At 36.9% G+C, this 20,891-nt stretch overlaps 1 protein-coding gene across 5 annotated transcripts in view; it reads right to left on the bottom strand.

The window, feature by feature from the left end:
- GRAMD1C (GRAM domain containing 1C) overlaps nucleotides 1-20,891 on the bottom strand; it is an 87,095-nt gene that overhangs the window by 63,865 nt on the left and 2,339 nt on the right. For 2 of the 5 annotated variants that reach the window (XM_040621253.1, XM_040621254.1), the window contains exons 2-3: nucleotides 16,663-16,812; nucleotides 3,963-4,047 (exon numbers count right to left, since the gene is read on the bottom strand). In XM_040621253.1, coding sequence (XP_040477187.1) covers nucleotides 3,963-4,047; nucleotides 16,663-16,812 — 235 coding nt within the window. Of the gene's footprint in view, nucleotides 1-3,962; nucleotides 4,048-16,662; nucleotides 16,813-20,891 lie in introns of those variants that run through there. The other 3 variants (XM_040621255.1, XM_040621256.1, XM_040621257.1) reach the window with 2 other exon arrangements.

Below are 20,891 nucleotides of genomic sequence, written 5' to 3'. Positions count from 1 at the left end.
ATGGATTGGTTAAAATCTTTTAGAGATCCTCTTCATCATCATTACTATATGCACAGAGAATAAGAACCTAGTAAGCCCTCACCCTTAGGTATGGCACTTCAGTGTTATCCTACATCAGTGCTTCTCAAACTTTAATGTGCATATAAATTACCTGAGAATACTACTGGAGGAAGATTTGTGTCTTTTCCCTCATGCATTTAATTATTCAAGCATTTATATCAACATGGACTCATGGATATTTATTTTATTCTTCAGGTTATAATCTGATATTGTCATTATTTATTTTATTGCTCAAATTATTTTGTCTTTGACCATTGGGAGTTCTTTCAAGTTGGCTTTTTTTTTTTTTTAGCACTTAGTTACTTTCTGGCACTACAGGACTATAAGATATTCCACAGTCACTCATCTTGTATTTTCACTGTCCTAGCCCCAGAATGGACCATTTTTTTAAGGAGCTCTCATTCCTTTTATTGGGGAATGGTATTTAGAGACCAGTATCTGGGCCCTGGACATGCTTACTGCTACTGGGATATCACTGTTTCTAGGCCCTAGCAATAGACAAAGGTAGGGAATACAAGTATATATGCTAATACACCCTTGAGTGCAATTATGTCATTCATTTGTAATACAGTTAGATTCTTTTTTTTAACAATGGCATTTCAACCTGGGATCTCCTGATATCCTGGTTGATTTAATTTTTACACAATAAAGTTACCTCTGAAAAGGTTTAACGTGCAATTATGTAACCACCACCACAGTACTATATAGAACCATTCCATCACTGGAAAAATTCCCTTGTAAAACCACTCTCTCCCCACCAGTGCCCACAGATCTGATTTCCATCCTTATATATTTTCATTTTCCAGACTGTCATATAAATGAAATCAACAAATATGTAACCTTTAGAATTTTGCTTTTTTCAATCACCGACCTCTACCTCAGAAACCAATAATACATTATATGTTAATTAATTGAATTTAAACTTTTAAAAAATGAAGAAAAAAAAAGAAATGAAAGGGGTCATCATTACCGATCCAATAAAAAGTAAAAGGATAATAAAGGAATAATATGAAAAAAAAAAGAAAAATGTATTGAAGATTCATCCATGTTTCTGTGCATATTAACATCTTGTTCCTTTTTACTGCTAAGTAGTATACCATTGTACAGATGGACCACAGTTTGTTTATTCATTCACCAATTGAATGACATCTTGGTTATTCCCAATTGTTAATAGAGATGCTATAAACAATCATGTACAGGACTTTTGTGAACACAAGTTCATAGTTTGCTTGAGAAAATAACTAGGACTAGTAGGTCATATGGTTAAATGTACGTTTAACTTTACAAGAAACTGCCAACTTGCCATCAAAAGCAACTGCACCAGTTTGCATTCCCACCACTAATGGATGAGAGCCCTGTAGCTTTGCATCCTCAACATCATTTGGTGTTGTCAGTTTTTTTGTTGTTGTTAATTTTAGCAATTCTCATTAGCGTGCAGTTTACTTGTACTTTAATGTGCATTTCCCTATAATAACTGATGATGAGCATTTTTTATATGCTTATTTGCTATCCATATATATCTTTGGTAAAGTGTCTATTGATGTTTTTTTAAAGTGGGTTGTTTGTGTTTTTATTGTTGACTTTTAAGAATAGTTTTATTCAAAAGACAAGGGTTTTTTTTAAATCAGATATGGGATTATCAACTGTTTTCTCTCAGTCTGTAGGTTGGTACAATTATATGTGGTTTTAGTTTTCGACTTTGTAAAACTCTGTATTTTCCAAATTTTATACAATGAACAGGTTTATTGTATCAGTGAGAGAAAACCACAGAATGTAAATTTTTGAAAGCAAATTTACACACTGAAAAATACCTAGAAAGTTATCCAAACAATTTTAACCAAAATTATATGTAGGTGTTAGGATTACCAATAATTTTCAATTTGTTTCTTTATATTTTTCTGCATAGCTTTAATGTTTTATAATGAGTATATATCACTGTATCATCAGATTCTTTCAAGATGGCAATGACAAGTATGATAAATTTTGTAAAGGTTTCCATGAAAAGTATTTGATTTCAAGTGACAAACTGGCAAGAAACATTTGCAATGAACATGAAAAAGATCTAATTATTCAAACATCTAACAAGCTACTACAAATTAAGAAAAAGACAAACAACCACCAGAAAAATGGGCAAAGTTTATGAAGAGAAATGTTCACAGGAAAAGAAATACAAATGGTTTATAGACATATGAATAGATGTTCAACCTCCTTTATAATTAAAGAAATGCATATTTAAACAATGATTAAGTACCATTTCTACCTACCAAATTTTACTAAGGCAAAGTTCCTGAGGTGTGACATAACAGGTACTTACATACACTGTTAATAAAAATGCAAATTGGTGCAGCCTTTTTGGAGGGTAACTTGGCAACAGTAAACTTTTTAAATGCTCATTACTTTTTTGCCACAATTCCACCTCATAAAATTTATCTTACAATATGTGTACACATGTGTGCCAAAACAAATGTAAAAGTTTCAATGTAACATTAGCAGAAATAGTAAAAGACAAGAAGCAATCAAAATGTCCATCAATAAAGGATTTGTTAAATAAATTATGGTACAAAGTTCATTTAACTGAATACTGGGCAGGCTTTAAAAGAATGAAGTGGATCCTTAAGTAATGCTAATAAAAAGAGCTCAAAACAAGGTTCAAAGAGTAAGCACAGCATGTTTCCATCTAAATTCTGTTAGGAATATACATATATGCCTCTTGAAATACCTACAGAAAATTTCTGGAAATATACAAAAAAAATTACTAAAAGTGGTTATATAGCCCAGGAACAATGTTGCAGTGGTCTTGGTCAGAAGGACCACTCACTTCTCATTATATGCACTTATACAGTGTTTGAATATTTTTCATGAGAATGCATTACTTTCAAATGTTCTTAGAAGCTGTTTTAATTCATTATAACGATTAGGTTCCGAGCAGAACTACTTAGAAATTCAGTTTCATTTTATTGAATATTGCCCAACAGTACCAGAAATCAGAAATTTCTATGAATAAATGTTTTAAATGAAATATACACTAAAATTAAAACATAGTTCTGGGGCGCCTGGGTGGCACAGTGGTTAAGCATCTGCCTTCGGCTCAGGGCGTGATCCCTGCGTTATGGGATCGAGCCCCACATCAGGCTCCTCTGCTATGAGCCTGCTTCTTCCTCTCCCACTCCCCCTGCTTGTGTTCCCTCTCTCGCTGGCTGTCTCTATCTCTGTCAAATAAATAAATAAAATCTTTAAAAAAAAAAAATTAAAACCTAGTTCTATATTCTGATTACAAAGAATCTATCTTAAGCTTGTATCAAAAATTAAGCACTTTTATAAGAAAAATGGCTAAATTTTTCCTCTTAAAGTCTATTTCAAAAAAAATCTATATGAAAGATTACATGAGGGGCACCTGGTGGCTCAGTTGGAAGAGCATGTGACTCTTGATCTCAAGGTCATGAATTCAAGCCCCACGTTGGGTATAGAGTTTACTAAAAGGATAAATAAACTTTCTAAGAAATGAAAGATTACATGAAAATAATAATAGCCCTAGAAAATTTTATAAAATTTTTGCTCTATAATCTGTTAAGGAGTACCTTTATTCCAGGGAAAGGTAATATATACTGAACATCAAATTTAAAGTTTTTCCTACAAAACCATATGAAACAAGCACCAGAAGAAATCATGACAATTTTCTTTTAGTTCTATTTTCTTAACTAGTACTTAGTATTTTTATAAGTCAGAAATCGCTCCTCCCCAAATTACAACTTAGTTTTACATTGTCTAATTATGGAGCTTATCTTGAAAAATATTTTCTGTCTAGCAAAAGGCTTCAATTTTCTACAAATATTGACACTCGCCAGTTCTATTTTGATAATGAGGTAGTAAAATAGTATTTTACCACTTCCTGTCTTTTTTACCTGCTATCAGCTTCTCTGTATCAGGTAAATGAGTGAACTGTCTTTTGTATTCCTCATTCCTGTCTTTATAGGTGGAACTTGAAATCTGCAACAATAAAAAGATTAAATTTCCATTTAATTATAATCTTCATTAGATTAACGGAAATGTAGTGTCTTAGAAAATAAATTTAAAATGGGCTGTAAAATAACGTGCTTTGTATGCACTATTTTATGTTTTTATATGAAAAACCACATACATAAACATTTCAAAAACCACCAAAAGGAAGCAAACATGTTGGAGTAAGGAGTTCAGCAAATTCTCTCTGCAAAAGCAAATATACAGCTGGAAAAAAACTGTCAAAAACATCATCTCAAATTACTGGAAACTGACCAAAGGCATACAATAAACTGAGAAGTATCTGCTCATGAAAATCTACTGAACTTAGGAGCAGCAGAAGTCTGCGGCACTGTTTCCTTGGCCAGCTCCCATTACTCTTCCTCCTCCATCGATTAAGTCAATGTGACAGTTCTACAGGCCATGAAACCTAGCAGCTATGCTGACAGAGCTGGCTGAGTTGATTCAGAGTGGAGAGCAGAAAAGCTATGCCCAGAAGTAAAAGGGAAAATTCTGAAGCTATCCGCAAGAGTGTGAGGTTGCAGTCTCAACTGAGGCAAGAAACAAGCACACTGGCAGATTATCAGGGGACTTAACAAGGAGATCTTGGAGGAGAGACAGCCATAAATGGGCTTGATAAACCTTCCATTCATTCCTGGCTAAAGAGAAGCTGCATGCATGTCTAGCAGAGAGTAGGGAATTCCCAAACTATCCACACATTCCTGGCCAGAGATATTAAGAAGTCTCAGGAAAACATCAAAATTGAGATAAACTTGAAAATGTCCTGAACATTGAAAGCATTCCCCAAACTATACACAGATCTCTCAGCAGAAGGGAAAATACTACTGGCTTTATGCATTTGAGCACAATTTCTGACCAATCACCGGCTGACATAAGAGGTGACCACTGGGAAGCCAGCCTTAAAAATAAAAACAACAACAACAACAATAAGCTGAGCAGAGACCGGACAAATAAATTTCACAGATTTACTCTAGGCAAGTTACTAAACAAACAAAAATGATCAATGACAAGCTTTAGGGGTAGAGAGGATGTGATCAGAATGCATAGTTGCTACAATACATCATCTAAATTGTACAATTTTTAACAAAAATTATGAAACATGCAAAGAAACAGAAAAATGTGACTCATTAAAAAAAGAGAAGCAGGGCAATAGAGTCTTTAGGGTCCCCAGATACTAGATTTAGCAGACAAAAACATCAAAGCAATTATTATAAATTTGTTCAAACACCTGAAGAGAACCATGCTCAAAGATTAAAGGAAGGGGCACCTGGGTGGTGCAGTCGGCTAAGCATCTGACTCTTGGTTTTGGCTCAGATCATGATCTGAGGGTCCTGGGATCAAGCCCCGCATCGGGCTCCACACTCAGCATGGAGTCTGCTTGGGATTCTCTCTCTCCCTCTCCCTCTGCCCCTCCTCCTCATGTTGTCTCTCTCTCAAATAAATAAAGTCTAAAAAAAAAAAGAATTAAAGGAAAATAAGACAGTAATGATTCAACAAGTAGAGAATCTCAACAAATACATTTTTTTAATTCTTTTAAGAAAAAAAAAGGACATTCTGGAGTTGTAAACTACATTCATAGAAATAAAAAATTCACCAGAGGGGCTCAACAAAAAATTCAACATGGCAGGGAAATAATCAGTGAACTTAAAGACAGATTAGCAAAAATTATCCAATTTGAAGAATAGAGATGAAAAAGACAATAGAAAATGAACAGACTCGGAGGCCTGTGAAACATTAGTTGATTCAAAATACATGAAATGGGAGTAAAAGAAGGAAAAAGGAGGCAGAAAAACATTTAAAGAAACGATGGTTAAAACTTTCAAAATCTGAGGAAAAACATTAATTGATAGATCAAAGAAGCTCAATTAACCAAGTAGGATAAAGAAAAGAGGGAAGCCTGGGTGGCTCAGTCATTAAGCATCTGCCTTCAGCTCGGGTCATGATCCCAGGGTCCTGGGATCAAGCCCCACATCGGGCTCCCTGCTCAGCAGGGAGCCTGCTTTTCCCTGTCCCTCTACCTACTGCTCCCCCTACTTGTGCTCTCTCTCTGTCAATTAAATAAATGAAATCTTTAAAAAAAAGAGAGAGAGAGAGAGAGAAAAAGAGAGATTCTGGGGTGCCTCGGTGGCTTAGCTGGTTAAATGTCTGACTCCTGATTCAGTTCAGGTCATGATCTCAGGGTCGTGAGATGGAGCCCCACAGTGGGCTCTGTACTCAGCAGGGAGTCTGCTTGAAATTCTCCGCCTCTCCCTGTGCCCCTACCCAACTTGCACGTGCATGCTCTCTCTCTAAAATAAATAAATAAATCTTAAAACATATATATATAATAAAAAATAGATAAAAATTTAAAAATTAGAAAAATTTTAAAAATTAAACAAAATTTTAAAGAACTGTATCATAGTTAAATTGTTTAAAGACAAAGGAGAACATGAAAACAGCAATACAGGTAAAAACATACAGGTAAAAACCACTACAATTAATGGCCGACTTCTCATCATAAACAATGGAGACAGCAGACCTGCTTTAAAGAAATGCGAAAGGAAGTACTTCAGGCTGCAAAGAAATGTTACAGTATGGTAACTCAAATCTACAAGAAGAAATGAAGAGCACCAAAAGTGGAAATATCAAAAGGAATTAAAATAGCATCCTAAAAAATATCTGACACAAGATTATTCTAAAATTTACATGGAAGGGCTTCTTTCATGATAAAAACACTCAGCAAGGAGGCAAGAATATGGAGAAACTGGATCACACATACATTGTGGTGGGAATGTAAAATGGTACAGCCGCTCTGGAAAACAGATTGGCAATTTCTTAAAAACTAAATATGCAACTATCAATGATGCAGCAATTGCATTCCGAAGGCATTTACCCCTAGTGAGGAAAACTTATGTTCACACAAAAACCTGGACATGAATATCTACAGCAGTTTTATTTATCGTAACCCCAGACTGAAGATAGCTCAGACAGTCTTCAATGGATATATGGTTAAAACTGTGGTACTTCCACACCATGGAATATTACACAGCATTAAAAAGGAATGAACTGAGCACTGGCTGGCTCAGTTAGAAGAATGTGTGACTCATGATCTCTGGGTCATGAGTTCGAGCCCCACACTGGGTATAGAGACTACTTTTATACACATACACACACACACACACACACACACACACACACACACATAAATTTTAAAACGGAATGAACTCTTGGTACACAAAACAAAACAGAATAATTGCCAGGGCATTATGAGTGAAAATTGAAAGGGTTACATACTGTATGATACCATTTATATAATATTCTTGAAATTACATAATTATAAAAATGGAAAATAAATTAGTGGTTGACAAGGGTTGAGTAAGGGGAGGGGGCACTTAAAAAAAGCTATGTCTATAAAAAGGATTCTTGCTGTGATGAAAATGTTCTGTATCAATGTCATATCAATGTGAAATTATACTATACTTTTGCAATATGTTATCATTGGGGCAAATTATTCAAAGGGTACAGGTTATCTGTATCATTCCTTTTTTTTTTTTAAGATTTTATTTATTTATTTGAGAGTGAGAGAGAGCACAAGCAGCAGGAGGGGCAGAGGGAGAGACAGAAGCAGGCTTCCCACTGAGCAGAGAACCCAACCACACGGGGCTCGATCCCAGGACTCTGGGATCATGACCTGAGCCAAAGGCAGGTGCTTAAACAACTGAGCCACTCAGGTGCCCCTATCTGTATCATTTCTTACAACTGCACGTGAGTCTAAAATTATCTCAAACTAAAAGTAGAAAAATAATAAAATAAAAGAAAGTTTGTAGGGTTAGAATAAATGTGTTAACCCTACATAAGAGGCAGAAATGTTTAAAGTGCTTTTAAAGCTGATTCAGAGGTCATTCTCCACATTATTTTTTGATTTCTTTAATTTAAATTCAATTAATTAACATTTAGTGTATTATTAGTTTTAGAGGTAGAGTTCAGTAACTCATCAGTCTTACATAATACCCCATGCTCATTACATCACTTGCCCTCCTTAATGTCCATCACCCAGTTACCCCATCCCCCCAACCCCGTCCCTCCAGCAACCCTGTTTGTTTCCTATGATTAAGAGTCTCTTACAGTTTGTCTCCCTCTCTGATTTCATCTTGTTTTATTTTTCCCTCCCTTCCCCTATGATCCTTTGTTTTGTTTCTTAAATTCCACATACGAGTGAGATCATATGATAATTATCTTTCTCTGAATGACTTATTTCACTTAGCATAATACCCTCTAGTTCCATCCATGTTGCTCCAAATGGCAAGATTTCAATTTTTTGATGGCTGAGTAATATTCCATTAGGTATATATACACCACATCCTCTTTATCTATTCATCTGTCAAAGGATATCTGGGCTCTTTCCAATCTTTAAAATTTCTCATTATACTAGATAATTGAAAGGATTTACTTAGGATGAAGCCTTTACTAATATCCCAATAACACATTACTATTTCAGTTATTTTCTATATTCTCTATGTCATTTATTAAATATGTTAATTTATTGATAATTTCTTAGTAGTCATGTTACTTTTCCAAAATATTTTTCTATGTTGATGTTGTCATCTTTAAAGAAGTATACATGTTTAGGGGCGCCTGGGTGGCGCAGTCCTTAAGCGTCTGCCTTCGGCTCAGGGTGTGATCCCAGCGTTCTGGGATGGAGCCCCACATCAGGCTTCTCTGCTGGGAGCCTGCTTCTTCCTCTCCCACTCCCCCTGCTTGTGTTCCCTCTCTCACTGGCTGTCTCTCTCTGTCAAATAAATAAATAAAATGTTTAAAAAAAATAAAAATAAAAAATAAAGAAGTATACATGTTTAAAGATTTTATTTATTTATTTGAGAGAGAGAGAGGAGGGGAGGGGTAGAGGGGAGGGGCAGAGGGAGAGGGAGAAGCAGGGTCCCCACTGAGCAAGGAGCCTGACCCAGGGCTTAATCCCAGGACCTGAAGATCATGACCTGAGCCAAAGGCAGATGCTTAACCGACTGAGCCACCCAGGCACCCCCAGACTGTATTTTTTAATGTCACTAGTAACCTCTACTTTGCAAATCCAATAGTCAATTTTCAGGCCTCACCTTATTCTACCTATCACAATAGGTCCTTAAAAGACATCCGTCATTTGCCCTTGAGGATGCCACACCTCCTAAGATTTTATCTCATTAGCCAAATCTCAGTTTCTTTTGCTAGTTCCTGCTCCACCACCTAAACATCAGAGAGAGGTTCTAAACATTGGAGAGCCCATTTCCATCCTTTATCCATATTTTCCCCTAAGTGATTTCATCTCATCTTTATAAATCTGTCTTTAAATATCATCCACACTCAAAGTCTCCCAAATTTATTTCCTGCTTCAATCTCTCTCCTGAGATTCAAGTTATAAATGCAATAGCCTACTAGACTTTTCTACTTGCTTATCAAATATGCATCTCCAACTTGATTTCCCAAACCCCCAAAATTACTTCTCTCCTGTCTTTCTCTTCTCCTAAGTGATGCTTCCATGCCCCTAGTTGCACTAATCAGAAACCTAGGAATCATTACCCTTGACCTTTTTCTTCTTCCTCACTCACTACATCTGACCCCATCAGTAAGCTCTTTGTCAAACAAGCCAATCTTATTTCTGCCTCTTGCCTTTCCATAGAACACCACTTCCCTTTCCCCTTCCTCACATGATTCATCTATGTTCTTTCCTTGTCCCTGATATACGGCTTTCTCAAATGGTACCTCCTCAGAAAAGCTTTTCCAGACCATCCTAACTGAAAAATGCTACTCCCTTCCATGTGATTCTCTCTACTTTACATTCCTCTATTGTCTTCTATCACTACCTGATGTAATCTTACACATTTGCAAAAAAAGGGGGGGGAGTGGGGAGAGGAGGCAAACCATAAGAGACTATTAGCTTTATAAACTATAGAGAGCAAACTGAGGGTTGCTGGAGAGGAGGTGGGCAGGGGATGGGCTAAGTGGGTGATAGGTATTAAGGAGGGCACTTGTTGTGATGAGCACTGGGTGTTGTATGTAAGTGATGAATCACTAAATTACCCCTGAAATCAATACTATACTATATGTTAACTAGAATTTAAATAAAAACTTGAAACAAAAGAAATACATTACATATTTGCTTATGTGTATACTATTCATCTCCCAATCAGCTCTAGGACGGCAGAGACACTTAGTACAGCCTCCTGCATAGAAGACACTCAAATGAATTAATAAATTACTATTCCTGGGGTGTCTGGCTGGCTCAGTCAGAAGAGCATGTGACTCTTGATCTCAGGTTCATGAGTTCAGGCCCCATGCTGGGTGTAGAAATTACTAAAAATAAATAAATAAACTTTTTAAAAAAATCTATTCCTATCTTAATTCATGTATATCTATCTACCTTTGCCACTTGTTTGATAATAATGTCTCTGCTCATATAGTCTTTTCATTTATCCTGTAAGAGACTCACTGTACTTCCTAATTCTGGTCTTTCATCAAGAGTAGAAAATTTTCAGGCATCCTTTCTGAATATTGCTTTAATGCTGATCTTCTGAAACTTCTATTAGATTCATATTGGGCTCCTCTACTTTTCTCCTTATCACTTAAGCCATTCTCTTTCAAATTTTTCTATCTTCATCTCTCAGTGGCACAGTGTAACAATTTCCTCATATACCAGTTTACTAATTTTTCTCTTTAGCGGCTATTTCTCATGTCCATTGAATTTTTAAATTACTATTTCAATGACCACATTTTTCATTTCTAGAAGTTGTATTTGGTTGTTTCCCAAATCTGCCTGGTGTCTTTAAGAATGTCTTATCCAGGGGTACCTGGGTGGCTCAGTCGGTTAAGTGTCTGACTCTTGGTTTCAGCTCAGGTCATGATTTTGGGGTCATGAGATCAAGTCCTGTGTTGGGCTCTGTGTGCAGCATAGAGTCTGCTTGAGATTCTTTCCTGCTCCCTCTCCCTCTGCCCCTCCCCCTGCTCAATCTAAAATTTTTTTTAAAAAGGTTGTATTCATTTATCACATGCTTAATTCCTTCTATTAAGTCTTTAATAATATCAAATGATGGTTTTATAGTCTTTATCTGGTAGTTTTATCTTAAGTTTTAAGGGTCTAATATGCTACTTATTGAATCTCCTTCTGCTCACTCATAAAGTATTAAATTCAGGTCCCAAAACATCATGAGAGATTGACTACAGTTGTGTACTCTTAAGAAGATTTTCCTCCTCCGCCACTCCAAGCACGAGTTGAGGCAGGTAAGCTTCCTTGTCTTCAAATGGGCAGGAGTAGGTGAATTTCTTTTCTAGTCTACCTTTCACAGAATGTATAACTCTTCAAGAGTCATGGCTCTATAAAGAGTTACCAGTTCTAATTGATACAAGTCCAAGGCATCATCTCTGATCCCACTGTGGCCATTAAAGCTTTCGTTACTGAAACAAATAAACTCCTCAGGGCTGCCTCAGCATTACCTCATATACTTACAACTCTGGTAATCAGTTCCCTCTTCTTTTTTAGTCCTTGGGTATTTCCCTTGCTATTTTGTGAGCCCAGACATTCATTTTAAAAACATGTTTGTAACATTTCATCCAGCATTTCTAGGTACTTTGTAGCAGAAGAGCTTTTAAGTTAAATGCTTTCCATATTGCCAGAAATGTTAGTTCCTATTCCCTTATAATTAAATCTAAAAGTATTAAGATATCTAGGTTTTCAAGCAAAATCTACCTATAATTAAATTTTAATTAGATAAAATATGATTTTCAAATCCAGCAGAAATTGGAAAATAAGTCTATTCTTTTCTATCAGTTACCAAAGTAAAAGTCTAATATACGCTTTAGCTTGAATAAATCCAAGATACGTTGGGGAAGACTAACATATGATTACAGAAAATGCCTCTCCAAAGTTGCCAAAGTATGTTACAAACATACTAATTAATCCTCTTGCGTTTTTTTTATTGTTATTTAAGAGTGCAACATTAATTAATCCTCATAACGTACCTACCTCTAAATCAGGTTTGTGACAAGTTTTATCCCCCACTTATAAGCAGAAAAGTTTACTTGTGAATAACATGACTATGATAATGCTATAAGTCAATGATAAAGTACAGTCAAGACTTCTGCTTTCTTGTATAATTAGAAAAACTTGATTATGATTGAGAAAAATTCAACTTTAAATATTTCTCTAACAAAACATAAGTATAGTATTTATTATTTGTACATATACAATGGTTCAAAATCTAGACCTGTTTTATTCTTATTTTAGAATAGGGTAACCTGGGTGGCTCAGTTGGTTAGGCGTCTGCCTTTGGCTCAGGTCATGATCCCAGGATCCGGAAATCAAGCCCCCACATCAGGCTCTGTGCTCAGCAGGGAGTCGCTTCTCCCTCTCCCTCTTCCCCTTTCCCCTGCCCCCTGCTCATGTATTCTCTCTCTCTCTCTCTCTCTCTCAAATAAATAAATAAAATCTTCTAAAAAAATGTTTTAGAACAAAAAATTTTTTTATTTTTATTTTATTTATTTATTTTTTGAGAGAGAGAGCATGCAAGTAGGGGGGTAGGAAGGGGGACAGAGGGAAAGGGAGAGAGGAATCTTAACCAGGTTCCATGCCGAGTGCAGAGCCCAGTGTGGGGCTTAATTTCACAACTCTGAGATCACGACCTGAGCTGAAATCAAGAGTCAGGCGCTTAAACAACTCAGCCACCCAAGCACCCCAGTATGTGATTTTCTAAACATAAGGAACAGAAAATCTCAAAGGCTTTTTTCTACTCTCAATAGTTACTAGCCCAACATCACTAAGAGAAGTTACATTAAATCAATGTGTCTGTTGCAAATCTCTGTATGCTTTTCCTCTGGGACATTAATCCACCTGGAATATATCATTATTTTAGTTAGAGAAAAAAAGAAGAGTTTTTGTTTTGTGGGGTTTTTGGGGTTTGGTTTTGTTGTTGTTGTTTCTGCTATGTATTTTTACTAACAGTTAAAGAGAAAAAAAGTATAAGTATTTATTTGCCATTAAGTTTATTTCAAGTCTTTTTTTCCTTTCACATAATTTTTTTTACATTAGGACTTAAAAGTTATTAATAAAACTCATTTACCACATACTAGGATTAAATATTTTAATTTTAAAATAAAAAAGAAAATAAATACAAAAACTAAGATTCCTATTTCTATATTACAGGATTGAAATAGAAAATCTATAGCTGTTGATCTCACCATCAGGTCTATGGTGATTTAATCAAGCTCCTTTTTTTTTTTTTTTAAGATTTTATTTATTTATTTGACAGAGAGAGAATGAGAGAGCACAGCAGGGGGAGCAGCAGAGGCATAGGGAGCAATCGGCTCCCCACTGACTGGGGAACTTGGCGTGGGACTCGATCCCAAAATCCTGGGATCATGACCTGAGCCAAAGGCAGACGCTTCACCAACTTAGGCCACCCAGACACCCTAATCAAACTCCTTTAAATTAAAGTCTTACTGCCCTGGAATTAAATAAATCAATAAAACTTAAAAAACAAAGCCCTACTGTCAGAAATTCTGACACTCACTAGCCAATCTGTTAAGCAGCACAAGATTAAATGGATAAGGTCTAAAAAGAAACCAGCCTCAACAACAACAAAAAACCTTTAATGAACTCTATTTCACTGTCTTGCATCCTTTTGTCAAGTTTTCACAATTTTTTTTATTTCTGGGGAATCATCAAAATATATTTTCCAATATTACAAATAGAAGGTTCTCTTATCCAGCACTTTTCAACCCTTTTTACCACTCTTAAGGAAAGGTGTCCCCCATGTAACATACTCCCACTGTATACGCCCAGAGTTTTTTATGACTGACACACAGCTACCAGGAATGTAAATTATGAGCACTTGCTAGCCAAACACCCCCTCCACCTTTTTTCCCATATTGATTCAAGACACACCAATATTGCAATACTATGGCCCAATCTCTCATTTTATAAGTGAGGCACCTGAGAGGTTAAACAACACACTCAAGAGTTCCACACAGTGAAATCACTTTTTGTTCCCAATCTCCAGTTCACTTAATGATATCACGCTGCCCTCTAAATTCACTACTGGGGAACAACTGAGTTAGCCAGGCCAGAATATATGAGTTATTCTACACCAGTGAATTTTTCAGGTCCCTGGAGCTTAACTCCTTAAATACCAAAACTTTAAAAAGTTATCAATTCCTTTTGGTAGAAACCTTCCATAAGTGTAAAGGCACAAATCCAGATTCCTTGGGTATTCCAGTGAAACGGCTCTGGCGCTTTTTCAACTCTTTGCTTAACTACCAGGTCATGTGCCTCACGAATATTTTCCTGCTTTGGTACTAGTCTTTCTTGCGTTGATCTTGGATCCCTCAGTGAACACAGTCATTCATTCAATTTCAACTTTACTGCCAGGAGAATGAAAGCAGCAACAGGGTGGTGTCAGTGGTAGAAGTAGATGGATTTAAAATGGCAGAGAAAAAGTGCATTATTTTGCAGACTTCTTAACCATCACTTCTAGCAATAACTGTATTATATTAGAGCCAACTAATCTGCATAGACCTTTGGCCTCCACATTAAGACGCCCAGGTTGCTACACTTTTTGAGCTTCTGATACCAATTCTTCCTTCTCTCCATATGTTATTACCAAGTAATTCCCCTATCTCCAATATTCTATTCAACTATAAAATGGGAACCAACTAATTTAGGCTTATTAAAAATATGTCAAAAATATATTAAAGATATTCCAAATGAATACTTGAGGAATTCTCCTCCACAAAATACATCAGCATGACCTTTGATTTAGCTATTCAGGCTCTTTGTTTTTGTTTGCTTCTCAGCTCTGATAGCATAGTTTCTGGGTAAGTGACCTGGGAGAAAGTCAGTAAAACTTTTAAGATGTTGTATTTGTCTTTAAATCTATTCCATGAGGGGGCGCCTGGGTGGCTCAGTCATTAAGGGTCTGCCTTCAGCTCAGGGCGTGATCCCAGGGTCCTGGGATCGAGCCCCGCATCAGGCTCCTCCACTGGGAGCCTGCTTCTTCCTCTCCCACTCCCCCTGCTTGAAAACATATAAAAATTCCTCAAAAAAAAATTCCTCAAAATAAAGTGCTTGTAATCAACACAGAGACCTAAGATGAGCCAAAGTAGACTTTCAACACTCTAAGCAAGTGCTTCTCAAACTTGAATGTTCATACAAATCTCCTGAATTCTTGTGAAGTAAAGATTCTAATTCAGTAGGTCTGAGGTTGGGCCCAAGACACTGCATTTCTAATCAGCTGACAGGTGATGCCAAGTCTGTTGGCCCCACATGATACACTTTGAGTAGTAGCAAAGCTCTAGAACACATACCTCTTTTTCTTCCTCTTTCCTATTACTAAATCCTCATTCCCCTGCTTGTTCCCTTTCTTGCTTTACCCTTCTTCCTGCTTTAAGTCTGCCAAGAATAACACAGTGGCTTTTTAGCCCTGTAGATAGCTCTTGGAACTATAAAGGTTTTCCAATCTATAGCAAAGCTAAAAAAACATAGTGCAGAAGGGCCAAAACACTATAGTAGTCATAAACTTTCTCTGTATGTAACCAAAAATAATATAATCAATATAGATGACATAATTTTCAGGATGTGTAGTTATTTGGTATATTTCTTAGAATTAAACATTTGCCTTAGGATATGGTTTTTAAAAACTTACATTGAGTTTTTTAATAGGAATTAAAAAACTGTTATTCATGTTAAGATTCAATAAATTATGAACAGAATAATGGTACTTTCACTAATCTTTATAACCTGTTAATATCATGTCTTTTTTAGGCTACTTTAAAATTTTAAGAAATTCTGCTACCAAGTATACCTAATTGTCAAGAGATCAGCTTTCTAATGAATTAATATTGGAACTACAAATGCCTTATAATCGTATATAAATTTCACTTATAGTTGCATTATACCTGATTCTGTCAAATATCTCATAACTCTCGTGGGAACTGCTAGATTTAGAACGAGCCCTTTAAGATAACAAATGCTAGCATTCATATAGCAATAGAAATTCTGTTCTTACCAAAAAACCGTACACCTAATCAACAAGCTGGAGTCTCATTTTACAGTGGGGGAAACCTGAACCATATTCACATTATACAACCAAGTAAGTACAGTGCAAATAGAATGTGAAACTCTTAACTTTAAAACCTGTCTTATAATTATTATATACCACAGGTCAAACATTGTTAAACTTCCTTTTAGGAACGAAACTAATTCTTTAAATAAAAATTATGTAAAATAGCTGATGTTTCAGTAACATCTAGAAATATGGTTTCTGCATAACATTAGTCTTGCCAGTACAGTGAACAACAGTGTCAGTGGAATCCAATTCTGTGGTGTAGTTTTCTCCCAGGGAAACTGAAGCAGACAATTCCACTCGAACAAACCAGACAACAGTGCATTCTAGTGGCCAAAGGAGAGCATAGTCAGACATGTCTTGGACTCTGGACTAAAAATGTAAATATCTCAAATCTAGAAGCTAATAAGACAATATAATAAATATTATACAAATTGCTATAAACTTAAAGCAAATTTGCATTTAGGATTAAAATGAAGATATAAGAAAGAAAAAATATTACCCAAAAGCTCCAGTCACTACTCCAGTTATGTAAATTTGGCCCCTGTTTTCTTGCTGAAACTACATTATTCTCATCCACAACGGGACTAGGATTCTCCTCTAATTCTTCCCGTGTCTCAGTGGCAAAGCTTGACTCCCCTTCGTTTATTACCTGGAAACAAGTATCAATAATTTAAATTACTTACTGAAAAAGGCTCATTTTAAAATGAAAAGAGTTAATGTTCAAACTAGATAAATTAACTTGAAAACAATATTTAAGCTTTTAGAAAACAGTAATTAATATGTTTTTCTTCTATAGTTCATATATTTACACGTGTGACAAATACTGTCCAACTACTTCTACTTGTTAGGTAGTTTAATTGGCACTGGGGATTAAAAACTGAATAAAACCTTAAAACAATAAAACCTTAGCCTCCAGAAGTTCATAGTCAGCTAGAGGAACATTAAACAGCAAAAAATACTGTGTAATGGGAATGACAATTAGTTCAACCTCTTTGTGGAGAGTAATCTGCAATGCCTAGTAAGGCCTAAAACCCTGTGTACATGGAGTCAACAATGTTTGTAATACTAAGATAGTGGAAGCAACCTTACTAACCATTTGTGGGAAGTTGGTAAACTCACTCTGATTTATACAAACAATGGAGTTAAAAATAAAATGAATCAGGCATTGGCCCCCAATCTATGGAGCACTGGGGGAAAGAGTATACCCTGTGCAAGATATGGGCCCAGTGGGTGGTCACTCATGAAAGAGTCATTATGGAGTTCTAAAAAAGAGAGAAAAGGGTTGGGAGGAGGGAAGGGAGCAGCCATTGTGAGAACAATTAGAGCTTGCCAGGTCCCTTAAATACCTCTGTTGTTCGTGCTGTTGCCCTGCTGGGGCTGCTGCTGCCGCCACCTATGCCGCTGTTGTAACAAAAATCCTGATCCACCACCCATGGCACCCATGTGGCACAGCGAAGTGGTAATGCAAACTCAACTTAGCTCAGGGTTTTAATTTATTATTTTTTAAAGATTTTATTTATTTGACACAGAGAGAGAGAACACGAGCAGGAGAAGCTGCAGGTAGAGAGAAACATAGAAGCAGGGAGAGAGGGAGGGAGAAGCAAGCTCCCAGCCGAGCAGGAGTCCGATGTGGGAGCTCGATTCCAGGACACTGGGGATGATGACCTGAGCCAAAGGCAGACGCTTAACCAACTGAGCCACCCCAAGGCGCCCCAAGCTAGGGTTTTTAAACTCTATAAAATAACCACATGCCCCTAACCCTGGTGATACTGACTTGAGGATCTCTGGAGATTCAAATATATAAATAGGAAATGGTAGAGAGGACTCCTTCCACTTGAAGTATATTCACACACCGCCAAAAGGGAGAGAAAGAGAAACGAAGAAACAAACAAAGCAACAATCCAAAAAAGAAACCAAACAAAAAAACTGAAACAGAAATCCACAATTTGGCCTAATTGGAAATCCAAAACTTATTAAAATAATTTATACAACAAAAGATAAAGATTGGCTTTTGTACCTCCATAGCATAGGTTTTTGAATTAACTTCAACATCTGCTGAAATGTATCAAGTGGCAAATTTTCATGGCTTTAATCAATACTGGGCTCAAACTACAGCTACACCAGGAGATCCCACTCAATTTAAACAAGGCACCTCCTATAACCTTAAGGGAATTACTCAACATAAAATGGACCATTAATAGGTATGCATCACTTTAACCCCCAGAAGTACAGCCTTGCCTAAATTCTCCCTGGTAATATGGTATAGTACACATCACCCGAAAATATCCCATATTGGCAATGGATGCTCGGACCTAAAAAAATTTAAGAAGAGTCTTTGGAGCTTACAAATGGCTTTTTAAAAAGTGGGACCCCCATGGACCACCCCCCAACCCCTAGTTAAAATAGTAAATACAACCCAATATAACATAAAACAGGGCCTTCGAGGATTGGGATTTATTATATAAGACCTAATTTGTGAAAGAGTGATTATCCCTACAGCTTTTCCGTTTAACAGCCTAATGTGGCCTATTAAAGTTGGAAAAATGAATGGTGCCTCACAGTTGATTACTGTGCCCTTGATACTATGCTCTTATCCATGAAGGCCCCTGTCCCCAGTACTATGGCAATTATTGACTCTATCCAATTAGAAACTGGTAAATATTTGATATTCTAAATTGGCTAATATTCTATTCAATGTCTCTTTCAATAACCTCTCAGTCACATTTTGCCTTCACCTCTAGTGGGACACAATATATCTTTACCTAGCTAGCCAAGGTAGTATCCTAGTACAGGATATCTCAAAAGGCTTGCCATCACATGCAAACTTTACAGGCAATATCGTAATTGTATCCATTTTTCTCCAGGAGCACAAGTATGACATTACATTAATTACATCCTCCTCTGAAGACATTCTTCTGAGATACTCAGTCGGGACATACAAATATGCACAAAGGAGTTCACAAAAGGGGGATGGATCATTGCCCCAAACACAGCATAAGGACTGCCACCTTAGATAAATTCCTGAAAATTATTTGGTAAACCAAGGGCCTCTCCACCCCTAACAATGTCAAGAAAACCCTCTCAGCACCCACAACATTAAAACAGGCTCAACACTTACTAGGCATTTTGGGGGTCTGGAGAATACATTCCTCATTTACAAATTTTACTTAAGCTTATCTACACTGTTACTTGCAAATGAGTCATGCTGAATAAGGACCCCTCCCAAAAATGATTCTAATACTTGTTAAAATTATAACAGACACTCCCATTAGTGCTATTCCCCTCCCCCCCAAACACACACACACATACACACAAAGAATTCTTCACCATAGAGACTTTAGCAGCTTCTTTCCATGATTCCTGGAGTCTCTGGACCACCCACAGTGTCTGTAAGTTGTCCATAGGCTTCTGATGCAAGAAACTATCTCCCTAGCCCTACAGTATATGCCATTAGAGCAGCAGTTACTGACAGCATAAGGACTCTCCTGGAAACAGAAGATCTACAAGACCTGTGCCTGTGATCCTTCACACCCAGCTGTTCATGCCTTGGGTCCTAAAAGCAACACCTTGCAGCTCAGCACAACCACCAAGGCCTCCTTGCTACAGGATAAAACCAAATCTGGGCCCCATGACATATCTCACCTGCAGGAGGACATGCTCTCCCCCATCCTCATTCTTTTGTCAGATGTCATGTGCTGGAAGAGGTTACCACTCTTCTGGACCCCTTGAAAACCTGAGGAGTGACTTGAGTTCAACCGAAGTTCGATAGACAAACTTTCCACTCAGTGGACAGCATCACCACCATTACACACAATGAAGCCCACAAGATATTTACTGCTATTCATCCCTTAACCAAGATGTCCTTGATAAAGGTAAGGACCCAAAGGTCAGCACAACTGGCCGAACTTCCCACAGTCATCTTACTGGATGTTTGGGCCAACAATGGGCTCCATCTGCACATTTTTACAGACTCTTGGAGCACTTTCTAAGAGCTGCACCCTTTAGGGATAAAGAACTCTGGAAATCTCTTGTTTCACAGATATTCAAAATAAATCAGTATCACACATGTCTCTACATACACAAAAGCCATAATAAAAGGCCTCACCAAGACACTCCTATCCCTGTTATCCCTATCCAGACATTACTAACGGTGACCAAGGCACTCATTTTATTTCTCAAAATACAAGGTTGGGCTCTTGAACAAGGCATTCAATGGAACTTTCATCTTCCTACTGGGCACAGGCTGCAGGCCTCATAGACATTCATGACGGCTTACTTATAAAACTTCAAAAACTAAATGAAAAATAGTACATTTCAGTCATTAGCCAAACATGCAGGGTGAATTATAGAAAGGAGTCTCATTCAATTTTTTTATGTTTGCCTGCTGACAGCTATTAAGCCCCTCCTCTTCCTCTTCTATCCCTCAAATGGGCAAGCTGGTAAGAAAGCATGGGTGATCTTACCTTTGGTGTGGGTGAGAGCGTCAAACCAAGCAAACCCTAGTATACACAGAGGAACGAACCCTCACCCTGATCCCAGTTTTAACCTCAATAAAAACCCAGATCTGGCTTCCTTTCCTTGCCCTTTTAAGTCATTTTGGATCTGCTTGAGAAGGCTGTCCTGCTCTTCACTTTTCTTATGTAAGTATTTAATAAGACATTATATATAAGTAATAGCCTTTTCATACACTCATGGTGTGTGTGTGTGTGTGTGTGTGTGTGTGTGTGT

The sequence above is a fragment of the Ursus maritimus genome, unplaced genomic scaffold (genome assembly GCF_017311325.1).
Source record: "Ursus maritimus isolate PB19 unplaced genomic scaffold, ASM1731132v1 scaffold_4, whole genome shotgun sequence".
NCBI classification, from domain to species: domain Eukaryota; kingdom Metazoa; phylum Chordata; class Mammalia; order Carnivora; family Ursidae; genus Ursus; species Ursus maritimus.
The sequence above is the reverse complement of the archived record's forward strand: the minus strand, read 5'-3'. Positions and strand labels throughout refer to the sequence as shown.